The sequence below is a fragment of the Crinia signifera genome, chromosome 7 (assembly GCF_055691185.1).
Source record: "Crinia signifera chromosome 7, ASM5569118v1, whole genome shotgun sequence".
NCBI classification, from domain to species: Eukaryota; Metazoa; Chordata; class Amphibia; order Anura; family Myobatrachidae; genus Crinia; species Crinia signifera.
In genome coordinates, this window is record NC_139223.1 from 161,487,289 (window position 1) to 161,509,762 (window position 22,474).

General features: G+C 49.8%; 1 protein-coding gene across 3 annotated transcripts in view; it reads right to left on the reverse strand.

The window, feature by feature from the left end:
- NBEAL1 (neurobeachin like 1) overlaps positions 1-14,064 on the reverse strand; it is a 150,480-nt gene extending 136,416 nt beyond the window's left edge. For 2 of the 3 annotated variants that reach the window (XM_083154142.1, XM_083154140.1), the window contains exons 1-2: positions 13,912-14,064; positions 5,909-6,376 (exon numbers count right to left, since the gene is read on the reverse strand). In XM_083154142.1, coding sequence (XP_083010268.1) covers positions 5,909-5,959 — 51 coding nt within the window. In that variant the 5' untranslated portion in view covers positions 5,960-6,376; positions 13,912-14,064. Of the gene's footprint in view, positions 1-5,908; positions 6,377-11,729; positions 11,756-13,911 lie in introns of all 3 variants that reach the window. The other variant, XM_083154141.1, reaches the window with a different exon arrangement.
- Positions 14,065-22,474: the final 8,410 nt, after the last annotated feature.

A 22,474-nucleotide genomic window follows, 5' to 3' on the forward strand; every position in this document is an offset into this window, starting at 1 on the left:
TGTGAAATCTATCAGCTCATATGTGCTTTGTAATAATTCTTATCTATTACCCATATGAATATGCAGACCCCAGGGGGGTCTCTATCACTGGAATGGAGGCAGGATGCAAAGGGTGAATTACAGCAATGGGACAAAGTTATAATCCCATAACAGCGATTGGGGTGGGTTCTGTTTGTGGTTTCTTACAATTAGTTCAGAAATGTTCCTGCTACCTGTAGATTATAGACTGTACTCATAATCCTATAAACCCTCAGCAAGGCCCAGAACGCAGTCAGTTCTACAGCAGGCAGAAATGCGGAGCTTGTTTATCACCCCCAGGCAATGTGGTGAACTGGCTTAAGAATTAGGGATTAACTCAAGTCTCAGTTTTGCCGTTAGAAAGTTTCCAATTAAAAATGGAAAACAGTCTCTCGTTACGTAACGCTCACATTCCTGACATGTCGTCTGTCTGTCTGTGACTGCAGCACCCAGAGCGTACAGATTCTACACCAGCTGCCCGGGCGTGCAGCTAGGCGGCACCTATACAGTAGGGATCAGCCATAGGCCAAGCGCAGCACTTATCATTCAGAGGACTACGCAGTGTGTATACCGCTCCACAGGCCATCTGAGCAACACCTACAAGCCAGCACATTGTGTCGGCCAAAAGGTCGACACAAATAAAAGGTCGAAGTGAGTTCACCTTTTTTTATGTCCATGTCAACACCTGAGCGCATGGACCCCCAAACAATGAACAACGTTTCGAGTCCACATGGATGGTGACACATGAAAAAGTGGCGATGGTCATTCAATGTATAGTGAAAGAAAAGATTTGTGGATAGTTTATAAAAGTATTCTTATTTAGTCCCATTTATTGATGCACTACCACCTCACGGACAACTATGACCAATGACCTTGGCTCTACGAAGTCACATGACCTGGGTCCCGGTTCTGTAATACAGGAGCCGGCCGATCTGTTCTGTGCAGGATGGTGATGGGGAAGGCGAGAGGCACAAACTGCCATTGGTCCTCCTATTGGTGTGTGGTATAGGGTACCGACTGTCGGGACCCCATCCGGCACCCCTCCTATTGATCCCCCTTCTCCCTGCAATAGATATGTGGCCTGGAAGAGCCCCAGAACATAGATGCACGGCTTTGTCCTATTGCGGAGTCTCCCCGGCTTTGGGCATGGGACGTGATGCATCCAGGTACTGTCCTGCGTATACAGACAGGCGGATCGCCACCATCCCCTGTGTTACTGTAGACTCGTTACAGCGATATCGTACGGTCCCATTTCTATAAGTGACCATCACAGGTAATTACTATCTGCTGTAATCTGTTCCTGGCCTTATAGACTAGCAATAAATCCTACATTAAGAGGTAGTGTTGATCATTAGGTAAACAGTGTCTAGTTTCACAGTCGACAGGCACAATGTCAACACACGAAAACAGTTGACATGCATTTAGTCATTTTCATTTTTTCACAGATGTGTCACATAGAGCTATCCTCCATGCGATACAAGTCGTGGGTATACATAACGCATGCACTCCACGTGATGCAAAAGAGCCTTGTTCGTGATGTTTCACAAGCAGCTTCTGCTGATTAAAATGATATGCAATATGTCTATGTTTAGTGTGTGACTGCCGCTGTATCTGCATTAGAAATGTAATGGTCACAGTGTTTTCCTGGAAATCAGTGTAACGTAGCATTTTGTATGCAGATAATAAGACGCTATATAATGGAATAAGTCCCGAAAAAGACACCACGCGCTACAGAGTCCCACGCAGCTCACGCATTGTGTATACCGCGACCTGTATCACATGGAGGATAGATATATGTGGACACATTATTATTATTATCATATGGCGCCACAAGGGTTCTGCAGCGCCTGACAATACACACATGAGCAAAAGAACAAAACAAGAGACCAGTGATTACAGTACAAATGCAAACTAGGACAAGTACATGGTAAATATAAGACAGCTGCAGCAGCAGACACTGAGGCATTATAATAGTGCCAGAGATAGATTCTAACAAAAGTACATGAGAAGGGAGGGCCCTGCTCGTTACAGGTTACATCCTGGATGTTCCCATTAATGGGATCACAGCCACATAGGGGGGTCATATGTATGTATTACATTAACTATTCTACAGCCCAAAATGAAATACTGAAGACAATACAGCATGAGACCGAGTATACAGCTATGCCGCCAATCTGTCGCACAATGCGGAGTGCGGATCACTCGCACATCTGGCTGACAGGCACACGGTATAGATGTATGCAGTACTCAGACTGTCACATCACCCCGTGACGTGCTGTGTAACATGTAGCTGTTATAGATATAGGGTTACACAGCATAAGGGGGTAGGTGGGCTGCAATACAATGGGGTTAGGTGGGAGGGCACGGTGATCTTCTGTCCTCACGTGTCAGCACGGGACGTGGCAGGAGCATAGCGGTCATTTGCAGCCAGGACTGTTGTCTATATCAGACAATCTGTGGTTGTGTTACCCAAAGCTCTCCGAATATTCTACAGATATAAAGTCAGCGCATTGCTGTCCGAATAGTAGATGAGAGCACAAACAGCATCGCAGGGGGCACTCACGTCGGAAAATGCCAGTTCTTGTGAATACCAGCATTCTCCGACATAGCAGCGCGTCGGCTTGCAAAATACATTAAACATGACAGACCATGGCAGCGGGAGCCAGCCCTAGGCACAGACCGTGGCAGTGGGAGCCAGCCCTAGGCACAAACCGTGGCAGTGGGAGCCAGCCCTAGGCACAGACCGTGGCAGCGGGAGCCAGCCCTAGGCACAGACTGTGGCAGGGGGAGCCAGCCCTAGGCACAGACCACCAGCCCCAGACCGTGGCAGTGGGAGCCAGCCACGGGCACAGACCACCAGACCGTGGAAGCTGGAGCCAGCCCTAGGCACAGACCGTGGCAGTGGGAGCCAGCCCTAGGCACAAACCGTGGCAGGGGGAGCCAGCCCTAGGCACAGACCGTGGCAGGGGGAGCCAGCCCAAGGCACAGACCGTGGCAGGGGGAGCCAGCCCTAGGCACAGACCACCAGCCCCAGACCGTGGCAGTGGGAGCCAGCCACGGGAACAGACCTCCAGACCGTGGAAGCAGGAGCCAGCCCTAGGCACAGCCCGTGGCAGCGGCAGCCAGCCAGAGGCACAGACCACCAGCGGCAACCAGCAAAAGACCACCAGCCCCAGACCGTGGCAGAGGGAGCCAGCCACAGGCACAGACCACCAGCCCCAGACTATGGCAGCGGGAGCCAGCCATGGGCACAGACCACCAGCCCCAGACCGTGGCAGTGGGAGGATATTGCAGTCAGTGAAAGGCTTGGGATGACCTTATGTGTAGTATCCTCCAGCTGATAACCAAATAATGAAAGTGGTGTAATGATAAAAGTAATTTGATTTATATAGTGTCCGTTCTCCAACAGGACTCGCGGCGCTTCCCAGGAATAAAGAGAACAACACAGCACATAGTAGGTAACATTAGGGAATACAGAAGGAGCCCTGCGGAATGTAACAGTGAAATGGTCAGGACTATTACAGAAGTGACCGCTCTATGAGGAGCCCCCGGGGGACGGAGCCGGCTGCCAGGAAACAAACAATGCTGGCCGAGAAGGTAACATTGAGCTGCAGACAGAGCGAGTAGTGTGCTCGGGAGTGTAACTAACGCCTTGTCTCTGCATACCAGCAGTCCTGCTGTGCTGTACGGGCACTGCCTAATCTCCGCAGCGTTGCTGTAGGAACAGGGTATAATCTGATAGACACTGGCGACAAAACAACCTAAGCGATGGCTTTATCTATCGGCCAAAACCGAGGGATTGTTTTCTAAAGTGCCAGGTACAATCCACAGCACTTCCCTGCCCAAACCATGAGGGCAGCCCAGGGACTCTGCTGAAATATAACCCACCTTCGCTTACTGCTTTGGCACAGACCATGCATTATTCAGCAGCCAGACCCAAATACTAGAAGATATAAGTATCAGACCTTATCCTCCAACCTGTAATCGGCCAGCGCTGCTCAGCAGTGTTACATTCAGTGGTGTCAGTAGAATATGGAGCAGATGTTTTATGTGCATCACATAGGCAGCACAGGGACGCGGCAGCCCAGGGACGCGGCAGCACAGGTAGACTGCACAGGTACGCGGCAGCACAGGTAGACTGCACAGGGACGCGGCAGCACAGGTACGCGGCAGCACAGGTAGACTGCACAGATACGCGGCAGCACAGGTAAACTGCACAGGTACGCGGCAGCACAGGTACGCGGAAGCACAGGTAGACTGCACAGGTATGCGGCAGCACAGGTAGACTGCACAGGTATGTGGCAACACAGGGACACGGCAGCCCAGGGACGCGGCAGCCCAGGTGGGTTGCACAGGTACGTGTCTGCACAGGGACGCGGCAGCACAGGGACGCGGCAGCACAGGTAGACTGCACAGGTACACGGCAGCACAGGCAGACTGCACAGGTACGCGGTAGCACAGGTACGCGGCAGCACAGGTAGACTGCACAGGGACGAGGCAGCACAGGTAGACTGCACAGGGACGAGGCAGCACAGGTAGACTGCACAGGGACGAGGCAGCACAAGTAGACTGCACAGGGACGAGGCAGCACAGGTACGCGGCAGCACAGGTACGCGGCAGCACAGGTAGACTGCACAGGTACGCGGCAGCACAGGGACGCGGCAGCACAGGTAGACTGCATAGGGACGCTGCAGCACAGGTAGAATGCATAGGGACGCTGCAGCACAGGTAGACTGCACAGGGACGCGGCAGCACAGGTACGCGGCAGCACAGGTAGACTGCACAGGGACGCGGCAGCACAGGGACGCGGCAGCACCGGTAGACTGCACAGGGACGCGGCAGCACCGGTAGACTGCACAGGGACGCGGCAGCACCGGTAGACTGCACAGGGACGCGGCAGCACCGGTAGACTGCACAGGGACGCGGCAGCACCGGTAGACTGCACAGGGACGCGGCAGCACCGGTAGACTGCACAGGGACGCGGCAGCACCGGAAGACTGCACAGGGACGGGGCAGCACCGGTAGACTGCACAGGGACGCGGCAGCACAGGTAGACTGCACAGGGACGCGGCAGCACAGGTAGACTGCACAGGGACGCGGCAGCAAGGCAGACTGCACAGGGACGCGGCAGCACAGGCAGACTGCACAGGGACGCGGCAGCACAGGCAGACTGCACAGGGACGCGTCTGCTGTTTTTACATTTGCAAAATGAAAGTTCTCCTAGATTATGGCAAAGGAAGCCTGAAATTGAACAATACAAACTCCAACGTCTCCTGGTAGTAACAATGCCCCAGTGTCCCTCCTCACATCAACACATGCACCTACTATATATGCCTGTATCGTCATTCGTTCTGATCATCTCTCCCTCACCATAATGCTGCTCCTACCACCAGGGAAAAGTCTGCCCAAAATGTACACAACTTCAATCCTGGAATTGGATCCTCCAATGCCAGGATTTTGGGATTATTTACGCCGGGCAGCGCTAAACAACAGCAGCGCTCGGCTGAGATGCAACCAGGCTGTGATGTCAGAGGTTAACATCTGCCCGCCCCTTCAGCGGTGCCTGCCCTCTCCTCAGCAGCGTCCACCACCCGCTTAATGATGGCTGCACACCATGGCGCGGCATCTGGAGGACAATTCTTGGTATCCCGGGATTGAGAGTATTAAAACAATGGCCCAGGTTTGGCCTCCCTACTTCATATCAAGGAGAACCAAAGGCGATATTGCTCTAGGTTTCAACTTCGTAAATGACAAATTCCAAATGTAAACCCACATTGCTGGCAAGAAGGTAGAACACCCATAAACAGCAACAGAAAAATGCCTCCAGCGCCCAGTAGAAGACAGGAAGATCCATACATGGGTATAGACAAGGTAAAACCATAGTACTTGCCTTATTGCAGTACAGCATCCACAGCTCATAGAGCCGTTCCCGGGACGCCATCCCGTCTCCTCCGCTCCTGGCGTAAGGACTAATCCATGGACAATGGCTGGGTCTCCATCTTCAGCCGGTTACATGAGCACACAACTAAGACACACAGGAGGCGAGTTCCGTGCAGATCAGACCAGCAGAAAACCAGCTGAGCAGGAATGGAACATGCTTAGCAGGCTAGTCGCCCCTTCTGCACCGCACTCAACGGCCAGAGGATAGATCACCGCGGTAGCCCAGAGGTGCGGCAGGTAGTCCAGGCCGTTTCAAAACAAGAGTTTATTGTTTCCCCCAAATTCCATAATGTCCTCATCAGCGTTAGCAGTGGAGGAAGCCGCATACATTGCCAGGTAATAATGTTCTGGCAGGAGAACCAGGAAGTTCTGTCGGATTGCGTAGTGAGGACAGAGAGAGGTTCCGGATAGCAGTCACCTGGGGAAACAGACACCATAATCAGAGCAAAACAATGACCTATTACAGCCAGTGTGCAAGGGAACATTACATACACTCGCCTCAGCAATTACAGATATAATTCGTCTGCCTGACCCCCATTGTGCACTATTGTGGGGCCATATCTGCACACTCCATTAGCAGGAGAGTATGGGTGAGATTTAATAGGATGAGAGATTCAGAAAGTGAGAGATTTTGTGAGAATTCTCCATTTTTTTCAAAGCGGCAATCATTTGCACTGCAAAAGCAAACTGGTTTTGCAGTGTAAATGATTGCCGCTTTAAAAAAAACTGGAGATTTCTCCTCACCAAATCTCTCACTTTCTGAATCTCTCATCCTATTAAATCTCACCCAGCGTGTTTATGTAATACACACCCATATTGCAGCTCCAGTACCGATTCTCTGTCCCCTGTACATGTACAGTAGCTGGTAGGGGGGGCTAACACATTAGGGGGGTTACCTGCTCAGCTACTGTGGATAACACTAGGGCAATTCATCCAAACGCATCTAAAAATAAACCCATTCTACAGTGCCTCCCCCTATGCTGGTCTGCCAAGGCTGGCATGACAGCGGGGGGATTGCAGGCCGGTGTTTTAGGGACTGTGAGGGAAATTTACTGAGATGTGTATTCTACTTCACATGTGATGTTGCTATGGGCAACCAATCAGATACTGTCTACTATCGTCTAGAGCAGGGCTGGGCAACACCGGCCCTCCAGATGTTGATGAACTACACATCCCAGCATTACTTGCATCAGTTTCAGCATGGCCACATAGCAAAACTAATGCAAAGCATCCTGGGATGTGTAGTTCATCAACATCTGGAGGGCCGGTGTTGCCCAGCCCTGGTCTAGAGGGTGCTAAGTAAATAAGAAGTAGATTCTGATTGTTGCCCATAGCAACATCACATGTGAAGTAGAATACACATCTAAGGTGATGATGTGACCTGAAGGGGGCATCATTTATTTATTACCAGTTATTTAGAAAGCGCACACATATTCTGCAGCGCTGTACAGAGATTATCAGTTATTTATATAGCGCACACATATTCTACAGCGCTGTACAGAGAATATTATTACCAGTTATTATATAGCGCACACATATTCCGCAGCGCTGTACAGAGAATATTATTACCAGTTATTATATAGCACACACATATTCCGCAGCGCTGTACAGAGAATATTATTACCAGTTATTATATAGCGCACACATATTCCGCAGTGCTGTACAGAGAATATTATTACCAGTTATTATACAGCGCACACATATTCTGCAGCGCTGTACAGAGAATATTATTACCAGTTATTATATAGCGCACACATATTCCGCAGTGCTGTACAGAGAATATTATTACCAGTTATTATACAGCGCACACATATTCTGCAGCGCTGTACAGAGAATATTATTACCAGTTATTATATAGCGCACACATATTCCGCAGCTCTGTACAGAGACTATTATTACCAGTTATTTATATAGCGCACACATATTCCGCAGCTCTGTACAGAGACTATTATTACCAGTTATAACCGTATTTATCGGCGTATAACACGCACAGGCGTATAACACGCACCTTCATTTTAAAAGGGAAATCTCAGGAAAAAAAGTTAAATTTCTAAATAAAAACTTATTTTTTTTTACAGACGCTGCTGTAGCCAGGGAGGAAGGAGTCACTGTGCAGGGAGGAGCTTTAACCCCTTGGGTGGTGGGTTGTGCTGGGGCAGGACAAACCTACCAGGGCAGGTTTATCCTGCCCCAGCAAAACCCACCACAGAAGGTTAGAAGCAGCCCGCCCCCCCCTCGCCTCCGCTCCGGCGTTAGTACGCCGGAGCTTCCCTGCTGCCTCTCTCCCCCTTCCTAGCCGCCTGTCACATTTAGCAGTGACGTCGGCGGCAGGCTGGGGGATGTTCGCGGCTCGGGAGGACTCGGGTGCCTGAGCGCTTCCGAGTCCCCCCGAGCCTGGCCGACATTACCCGAGCCTGCCGCCGACGTCACTGTAAAGTGACAGGCGGGCCGGGGGGATCGGGGAAGCTCCGATCGCCGGAGCACAGGGACAGGGGGGGGGGCTGGAGCTGATCGGAGGTGTGGGGTAGAGGTGCTGCGCCAGTGGTGCACACCTGGACACCACTGGCGCGCACCTATTATATGAAATTACCGCCGTATAGCACGCATATCGGCGTATAACACGCACCCATCTTTTCCCCCTGTTTTCAGGGGGAAAAAAGTGCGTGTTATACGCCGATAAATACGGTATATAGCGCACACATATTCTGCAGCGCTGTACAGAGATTATTATCAGTTATTTATATAGCGCACACATTCTACAGCGCTGTACAGAGAATATTATTACCAGTTATTATATAGCGCACACATATTCCACAGCGCTGTACAGAGAATATTATTACCAGTTATTATATAGCGCACACATATTCCACAGCGCTGTACAGAGACTATTATTACCAGTTATTATATAGCGCACACACATTCCGCAGCACTGTACAGAGACTATTATTACCAGTTATTATATAGCGCACACATATTCCGCAGCCCTGTACAGAGACTATTATTACCAGTTATTATATAGCGCACACATATTCCGCAGCGCTGTACAGAGACTATTATTACCAGTTATTATATAGCGCACACATATTCCGCAGCGCTGTACAGAGAATATTATTACCAGTTATTATATAGCGCACACACATTCCGCAGCACTGTACAGAGACTATTATTACCAGTTATTATATAGCGCACACATATTCCGCAGCGCTGTACAGAGACTATTATTACCAGTTATTATATAGCGCACACATATTCCGCAGCGCTGTACAGAGAATATTATTACCAGTTATTATATAGCACACACATATTCCACAGCACTGTACAGAGACTATTATTACCAGTTATTTATATAGCGCACACATATTCCGCAGCGCTGTACAGAGAATATTATTACCAGTTATTATATAGCGCACACATATTCCGCAGCGCTGTACAGAGAATATTATTACCAGTTATTATATAGCACACACATATTCCGCAGCGCTGTACAGAGACTATTATTACCAGTTATTATATAGCGCACACATATTCCACAGCGCTGTACAGAGACTATTATTACCAGTTATTTATATAGTGCACACATATTCCACAGCGCTGCACAGAGACTATTATTACCAGTTATTATATAGCGCACACATATTCCACAGCGCTGTACAGAGAATATTATTACCAGTTATTATATAGTGCACACATATTCCGCAGCACTGTACAGAGAATATTATTACCAGTTATTATATAGCGCACACATATTCCACAGCGCTGTACAGAGAATATTATTACCAGTTATTATATAGTGCACACATATTCCGCAGCGCTGTACAGAGACTATTATTACCCGTTATTATATAGCGCACACATATACCGCAGCGCTGTACAGAGAATAGTATTACCAGTTATTATATAGCGCACACATATTCCACAGCACTGTACAGAGAATATTATTACCAGTTATTATATAGCGCACACATATTCTGCAGCGCTGTACAGAGAATATTATTACCAGTTATTATATTGCGCACACATATACCGCAGCGCTGTACAGAGAATATTATTACCAGTTATTATATAGCGCACACATATTCCGCAGCGCTGTACAGAGAATATTATTACCAGTTATATATATAGCGCACACATATTCTGCAGCGCTGTACAGAGAATATTATTACCAGTTGTGTATGGTGTATACTGTTAGCAGATACTACACAATGCCATAAGTATTACAGTCATGCATTCCTGCATACAGTAACGTGCACACAATGTAATTTTCCAAACACGTATACATCTCAACAAGCACTGGAAACAATGCGTTCTTGTAGTTCCGATGTAGACAGAAATACAGCACAAGGTGTCATCACCCAGATTGGGGTTGGAACTTAACAGAAAGCAACACGCAGCAGGGGGGGGGGATAATACAATACACAGAATTATGGTTACATAGAAGAACAGTACAAACCAGAATGTTTCAGTATCAAGTATTATATAAAGGAGTCAAATTCACTGGTTTCCACAGAGCTGTCACTAGTGGGTGCACTATGGCGTAATTCAATTATTGCTCGGATTGGGTGAGAGTGCTGCAATAGGGCACCTATCTGTGTGTGTGCAGAACTGTGCCAAGAGTCTGTGGTTTGGGCACCCTTACGAGGGTTTGCTGCTTTACAGGACTACACTGTCTATTTGGGATCGATACTTAATGGGTACCAACAAACAAGAGAATTGTTCAGTCAGATGCCAAATTATTAGTGCCACCGAAGCTACAACTGAATCCCCCCAGGGTTGCACCATGGCACCTAAGGGCAATATATATGCAGAAATCCAGGTTATGCAGTAAAAGCAAATAACTACAAAACAGCAATAACACAGCGTATAATACAATACGCCCACACTGACTACACAGCCCAATAACACAGCGTATAATACAATACTCCCGCACTGACTAAACAGCCCAATAACACAGCGTATAATACAATACTCCCGCACTGACTAAACAGCCCAATAACACAGCGTATAATACAATACTCCCGCACTGACTACACAGCCCAATAACACAGCGTATAATACAATACTCCCGCACTGACTACACAGCCCAATAACACAGCGTATAATACAATACTCCCGCACTGACTACACAGCCCAATAACACAGCGTATAATACAATACTCCCGCACTGACTACACAGCCCAATAACACAGCGTATAATACAATACTCCTGCACTGACTACACAGCCCAATAACACAGCGTTTAATACAATACTCCCGCACTGACTACACAGCCCAATTACACAGCGTATAATACAATACTCCTGCACTGACTACACAGCCCAATAACACAGCGTATAATACAATACTCCCGCACTGACTACACAGCCCAATAACACAGCGTATAATACAATACTCCCGCACTGACTACATAGCCCAATAACACAGAGTACAATATAATACTCCTGCACTGACTACACAGCCCCATAACACAACAGATAACACAATACTCCCGCAATGACTAAATGGCCTAAACTAACCAGAGAGCAGTTTTCCTCCACAAAGCCACATAGACGTTTTTTAAGAAATCGCCCAATAACACCAACAGTATAGAGCTGAGTAGAGAATCACATATGGGGCCTCATTCAATAGGAAACCCTACTGGGTCGCTAACATATGCAAATCTACAGCGGTGACTCCTCCTCTTGTGGTTCCTGGCTGAGTTTGGGGGCATGGCTTCACTTTCCGTACAGAAAATGCTAAAAAGTGAATGGCTGGATCGGACAGCTAATACCTACCCAGGTGGCTCAGAGCATCCACGTTGCTACGGGAAACAGACACAAATATTATTTATTTTTCATGCCAGCACTCATAAATAAATTGTAGGTTTCCCTTTTCCCCAACGATACATGGATCTGTATTTCTACTTTATGTAGGGTGTGTGATTAAGCATGTCTTAAATTATACCGCCCCCCCCCCCCCCCCCCCCCCCAGCCTGTTGTACGGAAGACTCGCCTCATCCCCTCATCCCACAGTTGGCTATGAGATGTCACCGTCAGTCCTGCCCCACCCATATCACCCTGAAGAATGTGCAGTTGTCCACCCGGTTCTATTCATAGACTGGAAACTCTTACAAATAGGAATATACTAATACAGAAAGGAATGGTGAATCAAGTGTGGAACTGAAACATTGAATAATCACAGTATAGCCCATTAGCTATAAACACCCCCCCCCCCCCCCCTCTATATCCCACCTCCCTCACCTGCACCCTCTCTCTCTCTCTCTCCCCTCCTCTCCTGCACCCTCTCTCTCCCCTCCTCACCTGCACCCTCTCTCTCTCCCCTCACCTGCACCCTGCATCCTCTATATCCCTCCTCTCCTGCACCCTCTCTCTCCCCTCTCCTCACCTGAGCCACCTATCTCTCCCCCACTCCTCACCTGCACCCTCTCTCTCCCCCTCTCCTCACCTGCACCCTCTCTCTCCCCCTCTCCTCACCTGCACCCTCTCTCTCCCCCACTCCTCACCTGCACCCTCTCTCTCTCCCCCTCTCCTCACCTGCACCCTCTCTCTCCCCCACTCCTCACCTGCACCCTCTCTCTCCCCCACTCCTCACCTGCACCCTCTCTCTCCCCCACTCCTCACCTGCACCCTCTCTCTCCCCCACTCCTCACCTGCACCCTCTCTCTCCCCCACTCCTCACCTGCACCCTCTCTCCCCTCTCCTGCATCCTCTCTCTCCCCTCTTTTCACTTGCACCCTCTCCCCCCTCCTCACCTGCACCCTCTCTCTCCCCCACACTCCTCACCTGCACCCTTTCTACCCCCCCTCCTCACCTGCATCCTCTCTCTCCCCTTTTTTCACCTGCACCCTCTCTCTCCCCCTCCTCACCTGCACCCTCTCTCTCCCCTCCCCTCACCTGAGCCCTCTCTTTCCCCTCCCCTCACCTGAGCCCTCTCTTTCCCCCTCTCCTCACCTGAGCCCTCTCTTTCCCCCTCTCCTCACCTGAGCCCTCTCTCTCCCCCTCCCCTCACCTGCACCCTCTCTTTCCCCCTCTCCTCACCTGCACCCTCTCTCTCTCCCCTCACCTGCACCCCCTCTCTCCCTCTCCTCACCTCCACCCTCTCTCTCCCTTCCCCTGCACCCTCTCTCTACCCTCCACCCTATCTCTCCCCCCCTCACCTGCACCCCCTCTCCCCCCCCTCACCTGCACCCTCTCTCCAGCCTCACCTACACCCTCTCTCTCCCCTCCCCTCCCCTGCACGCTCTCTCTCCCCCGCCTCACCTGCACCCTCTCTCTCTCCCCTCACCTGCACCCTCTCTCTCCCCCCTCACCTGCACCCTCTCTCTCCCCCCTCACCTGCACCCTCTCTCTCCCCCCTCACCTGCACCCTCTCTCTCCCCCCTCCCCTCACCGGCACCCTCTCTCTCTCCCCTCCCCTCACCCCCACCCTCTCTCCCTCCCCTCCCCTCACCCCCTCTCTCCCCTCCCCTCACCTGCACCCCCTCACCTGCACCCTCTCTCTCTCCCCTCACCTGCACCCTCTCTCTCTCTCCCCTCCCCTCACCTGCACCCCCTCTCTCCCCTCCCCTGCACCCCCTCTCTCCCCTCCCCTGCACCCTCTCTCACCCCTCCCCTGCACCCTCTCTCACCCCTCCCCTGCACCCTCTCTCTCCCCTCCCCCCTCTCCTCACCTGCACCCTCTCCCCTCCCCTGCACCCTCCCTCTCCTCACCTGCACCCTCCCTCCCCTCACCTGCACCCTCTCTCCCCTCCCCTCACCTGCACCCTCTCTCTCTCCCCCTCCTCACCTGCACCCTCTCTCCCCTCCCCTCACCTGCACCCTCTCTCTCTCCCCTCCCCTCACCTGCACCCCCTATCTCTCCCCCCTCCATGGGACCACGGCCTCCACCTCCGGTGACAGCCCCCCTCCGCCTGGCACAGCACCCGCAGGACAATGCCGGGTCGGGCTACGTCCTCACCTTCCCGACTCGCTCACGGTATGTGCCACCAGCGTCCGGTCACCGTGTCCCTGGGGCGGCGCCGTCTCCTCCGCGCTCCCGTATACTCGCGAGCTGTCACTCTCGGGACCGCGCAGTAGAACCCGCCCACTCCGGTGACGCGGCATTTGGTCACCCATCAGAACACACCATACACCGCGCGACCGACTCCGCCCATCTCCAAGCCTTGCCCTCCGTGACGTGCCGGGTGGTTCCGCCCCTTTCACTATCCCACGTAAAGGGCAGGCTGCTACAGCTGTGGTGGTGGCCGGGGCCTTAGGTCCCAATCCCAATCCACCGGGAGAGGCGGGGGTGCAGTGTCCGTCCCCGGGAGAGACACACAGGTGTGTGTCCAAGTGAGTGCCCCATGGGCAGAGACACTCAGGTGTGTGTCCAAGTGAGTGCCCCATGGGGAGAGAGACACACAGGTTTCGGGACAGGTGCATCCCCATGGGGAAATGGACACACAGGTGTAGGGACAGGTGAGTGCCCCATGGGGAGATGGACACACAGGTGTAGGGACAGGTGAGTGCCCCATGGGGAGATGGACACACAGGTGTAGAGACAGGTGAGTGCCCCATGGGGAGATGGACACACAGGTGTAAAGACAGGTGAGTGCCCCATGGGGAGATGGACACACAGGTGTAGGGACAGGTGAGTGCCACATGGGGAGAGAGACACAGGTGAGTGCCCCATGGGGAGAGACACACAGGTGTGTGTCCAAGTGAGTGCCCCATGGGCAGAGACACACAGGTGTGTGTCCAAGTGAGTGCCCCATGGGGAGAGATACACACAGGTTTCGGGACAGGTGCATCCCCATGGGGAAATGGACACACAGGTGTAGGGACAGGTGAGTGCCCCATGGGGAGAGAGACACAGGTGTGTGGCCAAGTGAGTGCCCCATGGGAAGAGAGACACACAGGTGTGTGGCCAGGTAAGTGCCCCATGGGGAGAGAAACACAGGTTTCGGGACAGGTGCATCCCCATGGGGAAATGGACACACAGGTGTAGGGACAGGTGAGTGCCCCATGGGGAGAGAGACACAGGTGAGTGCCCCATGGGGAGAGACACAGGTGTGTGGCCAGGTGAGTGGGATATGGACACAGGTGTAGGGACAGGTGCATCCCCATGGGGAGATGGACACACAGGTGTAGGGACAGGTGCATCAGCATGGGGAGAGACAGGTGTGTATCGCCCACGGCCTGGGAGTACAAATTGCTGGTGGTACCAGTACTTTATTGGGACTTAGAGGGTGTCTACCTTATGGGCACCCCAAAAAGAGTTCCAAAGTTTCCAGGGATCCTTTTTAAATGGCCCAGGGGAATTTCCCAGTGGACAGTGGTGGTCCAGGTGCTCAGTTTTCATTTGACACTTCCGTTGACCCTACAGTCGACTCCAAAGAATGCCAAGAAGCCATGCCCTCTATTTCCCAGAATGGAGCCCTCCACAAGGGGGAGTCCCGGGTTCCCTAATGTTAGATGCCACGCTGGCCGGTTCTCCCGTGTCCTTGGGCGCTGCTGTCTGTGTTTGCGCTGCGGGCTCGGGGGCTGTCAGTGGGGATTTTCTTCCACCCGGACAGCGGGGAGGTGTCGGGGTGGACACCCCGACCTTCCCATGATGGACAGCACAGACACTGGCAGCGCCAGCATCTGACCTCACAGGTGGGGAATTTGAATATAACCTGGATATAATGGACTCCTAATGGCACCGGTTATAGCAGGGCTGGGCAACAGCAGCCCTCCAGATGTTGATGAACTATACATCCCAGCATGCCTTGCATCAGTTTCAGCATGGCCACATAGCAAAACTAATGCAAAGCATCCTGGGATGTGTAGTTCACTAACATCTGGAGGGACGGTGTTGCCCAGCCCTGGGTTATAGCGTAGAGTGTGCCTGTTCTGTACAGTGCCTCTGTTAGCGTGTTCCTGGTCCCTCGTGCCCCAGCCTGCCTGTCACTCCTGAACTGGTCTGCATTCTCCATCTCTTAACATAAGTCAGGGGTTGCCAGCCCTGGTTTATTATTGTCTTTCTGGTGCCATCTCTCTTGCATTGTTGCATTATTGTACTTCTGCTTAGTTGGGTCTAGTTTCTACTAGTGCAGGCCTGGGCAATTGCGGCCCTCCAGATGTTAAGGAACTACACATCCCAGCATGCCTTGCTTCAGTTTCAGCATGGCCACATAGCAAAACTAATGCAAAGCATCCTGGGATGTGTAGTTCCTTAACGTCTGGAGGGCCGCAATCGTGGTTGATGGTGTGTGTGCTCTTTGTCTGGTTAAATCCATCTTGCGGTCCTCTACCTCCTGTGGCAGCCTTTTTTGCCACTAAGACCTGGCAGCACGGGGCAGGGGTGGACCAAATTTACCCCGTGAACGTGGCTGTTATAGGTGAAACCTTAGTTTGCAGGAGGCCACTGGCACAGTGGAGTGTCCGCAACAGTGTTCCCTAGCACACCCCTTCTTAACATTTAAGATGCAGGAAGCTGGGAGTCCCCTCTGTTGAAAGAAACCCTCACAAAATGTTACAAGTACCATGAGTAAAAAACCCTTTTTGGGAAACGGATTCTCTATTTCCCAGATGGCGCACACTGCTGGCCATACTCCTGAAAATGAAAGTCACCGCAGCTCTGCGTCAGGGAGCCTGGTGTTTCCTCTGTCGAACATTGCTCCGAGAAAAGTGTCACCCTAAAAGAATAGTGAACCCCCCATTTCAGAAAAACAAGCCCACAGGCTTGGGGATCTGCTCCTGTGGTAGCATTATGGGGTAAAGTCCCCACATTGGGGCCCTATTTCCACTGCTCAAACTCCAGAATTTTTAAGAAGCCACAGTGCATTGTGGGACCCCCCAAACACAAAAAGGGGGTGTTGTATTCATTTATTTATTTATAGTGTCTTATATAATGCAGCAGATTCTGTTGCGCTTTACAATAGTAGACAGTGATAAAACAAACTGGGTAACAGACAGACCTGGAGGTAGGAGGGCCCTGCTGCAAGCTTGCAATGTATAGTTGTACAACACAAGAAGAAGAAAGGATGACTCTCTTTGTCGGGGCACAACTTAGTATAAATTCAAATATCAATATTTTATGATATACTTACTGACATCACCCTGTTCGCCACACTCAACACCACTATTCCGGGAAGAGGCTCATGCAGAATTAAATGTTTTCTTTTTATAATGCGGTGTTATTGTGAATAGGTACAAAACAGTGAATTAAAGTAATTGGTACTCACATTGGGCACAAAATAATATGAATGTATCAGCCTTAATCAATTAATGATCTCAATATCGGGATATTCTCCCATGAGGCATTAAGGTGGCCTGGCTGAAATTTTATTGAGGTGACAATCATATAATAATATATTCTCTCACATAAAGGTGAGAGATTCATAAAAATGTGAGAATTGTGCGACAAAGTAATAATTAGTGTTTAATAAAAATACGGCGAAATATCTGATCGTTATCAAGTGGTTGTCACAGCGGGTTTACCACAGCATATAGTTCTGTAGTGTATATAGGCAAAATTGCCTGCATTAATAGGTGCTTAAATTTTAGAGATATCTAAGGGTTTCCCAGAAGTGGACAGTTTACTTTGTGGAAAGATAGCTGATTTCCCTTAGTCTCCAATCATTCCTACTTTCTGGCCGTGTGTCATACAGACAGTGAACGGACCAGATGAGGGGGTGATTATAATGGAGACCTGTGGTTGGATCAGTAGAAGGAAGAGGAATAGGGATCTGCTGTTGAGACCCGGATCCAGTTTCACCCCTGTTGGTATCACCAGCGCAGGAGATCACCCTGGTACCGGGACCAATGAGAGTCCCTTAGATAAAGATAGTTGACAGTCCCAGATAGGGAAATATACACTGTTCCTCTCACCTAACAGGTATCAGCTTAGGCTAATGCCCCATGTTGAATAGCATCCCACTCAAAATAGTTCCACACATCTATTTCTCAACTCTATTAATATATTGTATCCCTTGCGCAAATACAAAGTTGTATAACATCACATTAATCAAAAAGAGAGGAGATCAATATGGGTGCTACTTAACATCATAGGTCTCTGGGTCCTCCTTCCTGCACCTAGTTACCCCGTCTGTGACTGTGACACCCGATCCTGGACGCGCGTTTCGCCTACTGGCTTGTTCATTATTAAAAATAATTAATATTAAATATTATTATATGATTGTCACCTCAATAAAATTTCAGCCAGGCCACCTTAATGCCTCATGGGAGAATATCCCGATATTGAGATCATTAATTGATTAAGGCTGATACATTCATATTATTTTGTGCCCAATGTGAGTACCAATTACTTTAATTCACTGTTTTGTACCTATTCACAATAACACCGCATTATAAAAAGAAAAAATTTAATTCTGCATGAGCCTCTTCCCGGAATATTGGTGTTGAGTGTGGCGAACATTGTGATGTCAGTAAGTATATCATAAAATATTGATATTTGAATTTATACTAAGTTGTACCCCGACAAAGAGTCATCCTTTCTTCTTCTTGTGTTGTACAGTAACTTGTGACTCGCGGGAGCACCACCAATGAAAGATTTTGTTGGGACGTGGCAGGTCCCTTTATTTATAAAATGTTGGTTCAGAATATGTAATTTTGTAATATCCTGTAGAGAGTCTGTGCTAGTCCCTCTTTCCCCCTTAATGTATAGTTGTAGCCCAGTTCTAGCTATGCACTACATTCGTATGATTCCTCACTCGACCCTCTAGTCCACTCGCTGCACATGAGGGGGATAAGCACCCACAAAATTTTGGGAGTGTGGAGCCTAGAGAAAGTGTTACAGTAGTGCTGCACCATCTATATATCATTACGCAGTGAATGTTCATACTAAGTGGTCAAGCGCCACCTAGAGGCCCTTCTAAGCTGTTATAGTATACAATAGGAATCAGTCCTCAATAGTATAAACATAGGAGAATGTATTGTTGTTGGTGAAGGCCTTATAGACCCCATACATACATACATACATACATACATACATACATACATACTGTACATACATAACAAGTATTTAATAAAATAGTGGCAAAAGCAATAATTTTAGAACTGTGGTCTCTTAATATGTTGCAGTCCCCATTTACTGCACCTGGACAGAAGGATATGAAGCCTATCATATTTAAGTTCTACATGCATAACCCTCCGAGGCACTTATGTATTATATAGCTTCCCTTCTGGACTTGTAACTGCTATTACTGGTGCCTGTCCTTATGTTTCCCCCTATATCCCTATAGATTGTAAGCTTGCAGCAGGGCCCTCCTACCTCCAAGTCTGTCTGTTGTTACCCAGTTTGTCTTATCACTGTCTACTATTGTAAAGCGCAACGGAATCTGCTGCGCTATATAAGAAACTGTAAGTAAATAAATAAATAAATTGTTAGAATAGTCCATTCCTGGATATTTCCTATGGAATTAGGCAGCTGCTGTTTTTAAGACGGAGAAACGTACAGATACATTGGTAAATTACCAGTCCATGCCGGTGAATCCTGTCTTTTAGCAGGAGTTATCCATGCAATATTTATGGTCTCCAGCATTGCATGGGTCCGAGATACCGGTGCTCCTGATCATAATTCTAGGTGTTCCACAATAGGTGTGCAGTCACCTGGGGAAACTACAGCTAGGGAAGCCACTGACGCGTTTTGCTGGCCTGCAGCTTTATCAGGGGACCTTAACCCACAGATAAATTATGAGGGAACCTTACCCCACAGATACATTATGAGGAAACTGTCACAGGTGTAGGATTTGATGGAGTTGTGTGGTGCTCAGGAACTGTAGATGGACCAGGAGATGATGGGTTAAAACGGGCTGGTTTCATCAAAGACTTGTTAATATATAAAATAGAAACTGGCAACACTCAAATACTTCTTTGAGAAAGAAAACTCAATAATAATTAAAGCAAAGTTCTTGAAAGAAACTTGGGGTGACGGTAGCTAGAGTGTTTTAGGGGTGTTGAATGATACTGAAGAAGGAAGTGGACTGTTTGATGAAATGAGGATGCCTTGGGTAATGATATCTGGAATGCAGAGTGAATTGAAAGACAATAATTGGATCCAATGAAAGACACTGAAAGACTTTGGGACTTGACTGGAACTGGATCCAGGACCGGAGTGGAAGGACACTGCCAAAAGACCACAGGAGACCAGTTGGATTGGACCGGAGGAAATGGACCGAACCAGACTATGAATTATGCAATGAGATCAGGCCAGCAGAAGATTACTGACAGGTTAAGTTGGGAGCGGCAACTGGCAGTAGGAGAGTCGGGAGTCTACCCAAAACGGTGCTACAGGCTAAGAAAACCTTTGCACTGACCCAGATCAGCCAATGGATGACTGTTATTGGCTGACAGGGCAGGCATAGAGGAAAGACTCTCTTACCTGGCCCAATAGCTCACTTGCCCTTAATCAAGATGGCGGTGCTGGCCTCACAGCACCACCAAGCAAAGTCAGACTCCAATGCAGCGCAACCGTCCCCCTGATGCCGATCACATGCCTGAAGACCCCCACTGCCTCCCCCAGACCGTGAACTCCTGCTGGACATATGCAAGCCAACGGTGGACATGGACAGGTGAGAAGCATGCTCGCTGTGTACCGCTGCAGTGGCATGTGACAGAAACCTTACCCCACAGATACAGTATGAGGGAACATTACCCCCACAGATGCAATATGAGGGAACCTTACCCCACAGATGCAATATGAGGGAACCTTACCCCACAGATACAGTATGAGGGAACCTTACCCCCACAGATGCAATATGAGGGAACCTTACCCCCACAGATAACTCATGAGGAAACCTTACCCCGCCGACACAGTATGAGGGAACCTTACCCCGCCGACACAGTATGAGGGAACCTTACCCCACCGATACAGTATGAGGAAACCTTACCCCGCAAATACAGTATGAGGGAACCTTACTCCACAGTGTGAGGGAACCTTACCCCCGCAGATACAGTATGAGGGAACCTTACCCCACAGTGTGAGGAACCCTTACCCCCGCAGATACAGTATGGGGGAACCTTACCCCCACAGTGTGAGGGAACCTTACCCCCGCAGATACAGTATGAGGGAACCTTACCCCCACTGATACAGTATGAGGGAACCTTACCCCGCCGATACAGTATGATGGAACCTTACCCCACAGTGTGAGGGACCCTTACCCACGCAGATACAGTATGAGGGAACCTTACCCCGCCGATACAGTATGAGGGAACCTTACCCCACAGTGTGAGGGACCCTTACCCCCACAGATACAGTATGAGGGAACCTTACCCCCACAGTGTGAGGGAACCTTACCCCCGCAGATACAGTATGAGGGAATCTTACCCCACAGTGTGAGGAACCCTTACCCCCGCAGATACAGTATGAGGGAACCTTACCCCCACAGATACAGTATGAGGGAACCTTACCCCACAGTGTGAGGGAACCTTACCCCCGCAGATACAGTATGAGGAAACCTTACCCCCACAGATACAGTATGAGGGAACCTTACCCCCACAGATACAGTATGAGGGAACCTTACCCCCGCAGATACAGTATGAGGGAACCTTACCCCCACAGATACAGTATGAGGGAACCTTACCCCCACAGATACAGTATGAGGGACCCTTACCCCACAGTGTGAGGGACCCTTACCCCCGCAGATACAGTATGAGGGAACCTTACCCCCACAGATACAGTATGAGGGAACCTTACCCCCACAGATACAGTATGAGGGAACCTTACCCCCACAGATACAGTATGAGGGACCCTTACCCCACAGTGTGAGGGACCCTTACCCCCGCAGATACAGTATGAGGGAACCTTACCCCCACAGATACAGTATGAGGGAACCTTACCCCCACAGATACAGTATGAGGGAACCTTACCCCCACAGATACAGTATGAGGGAACCTTACCCCCACAGATACAGTATGAGGGAACCTTACCCCCCGCCGATACAGTATGAGGGAACCTTATCCAGCAGATACAGTATGAGGGAACCTTCTCCCCGCAGATACAGTATGAGGGAACCTTACCCCCGCAGATACAGTATGAGGGAACCTTACCCCCACAGATACAGTATGAGGGAACCTTACCCCCACAGATACAGTATGAGGGACCCTTACCCCACAGTGTGAGGGACCCTTACCCCCGCAGATACAGTATGAGGGAACCTTACCCCCACAGATACAGTATGAGGGAACCTTACCCCCACAGATACAGTATGAGGGAACCTTACCCCCACAGATACAGTATGAGGGACCCTTACCCCACAGTGTGAGGGACCCTTACCCCCGCAGATACAGTATGAGGGAACCTTACCCCCACAGATACAGTATGAGGGAACCTTACCCCCACAGATACAGTATGAGGGAACCTTACCCCCACAGATACAGTATGAGGGAACCTGACCCCCACAGATACAGTATGAGGGAACCTTACCCCCACAGATACAGTATGAGGGAACCTTACCCCCCGCCGATACAGTATGAGGGAACCTTATCCAGCAGATACAGTATGAGGGAACCTTCTCCCCGCAGATACAGTATGAGGG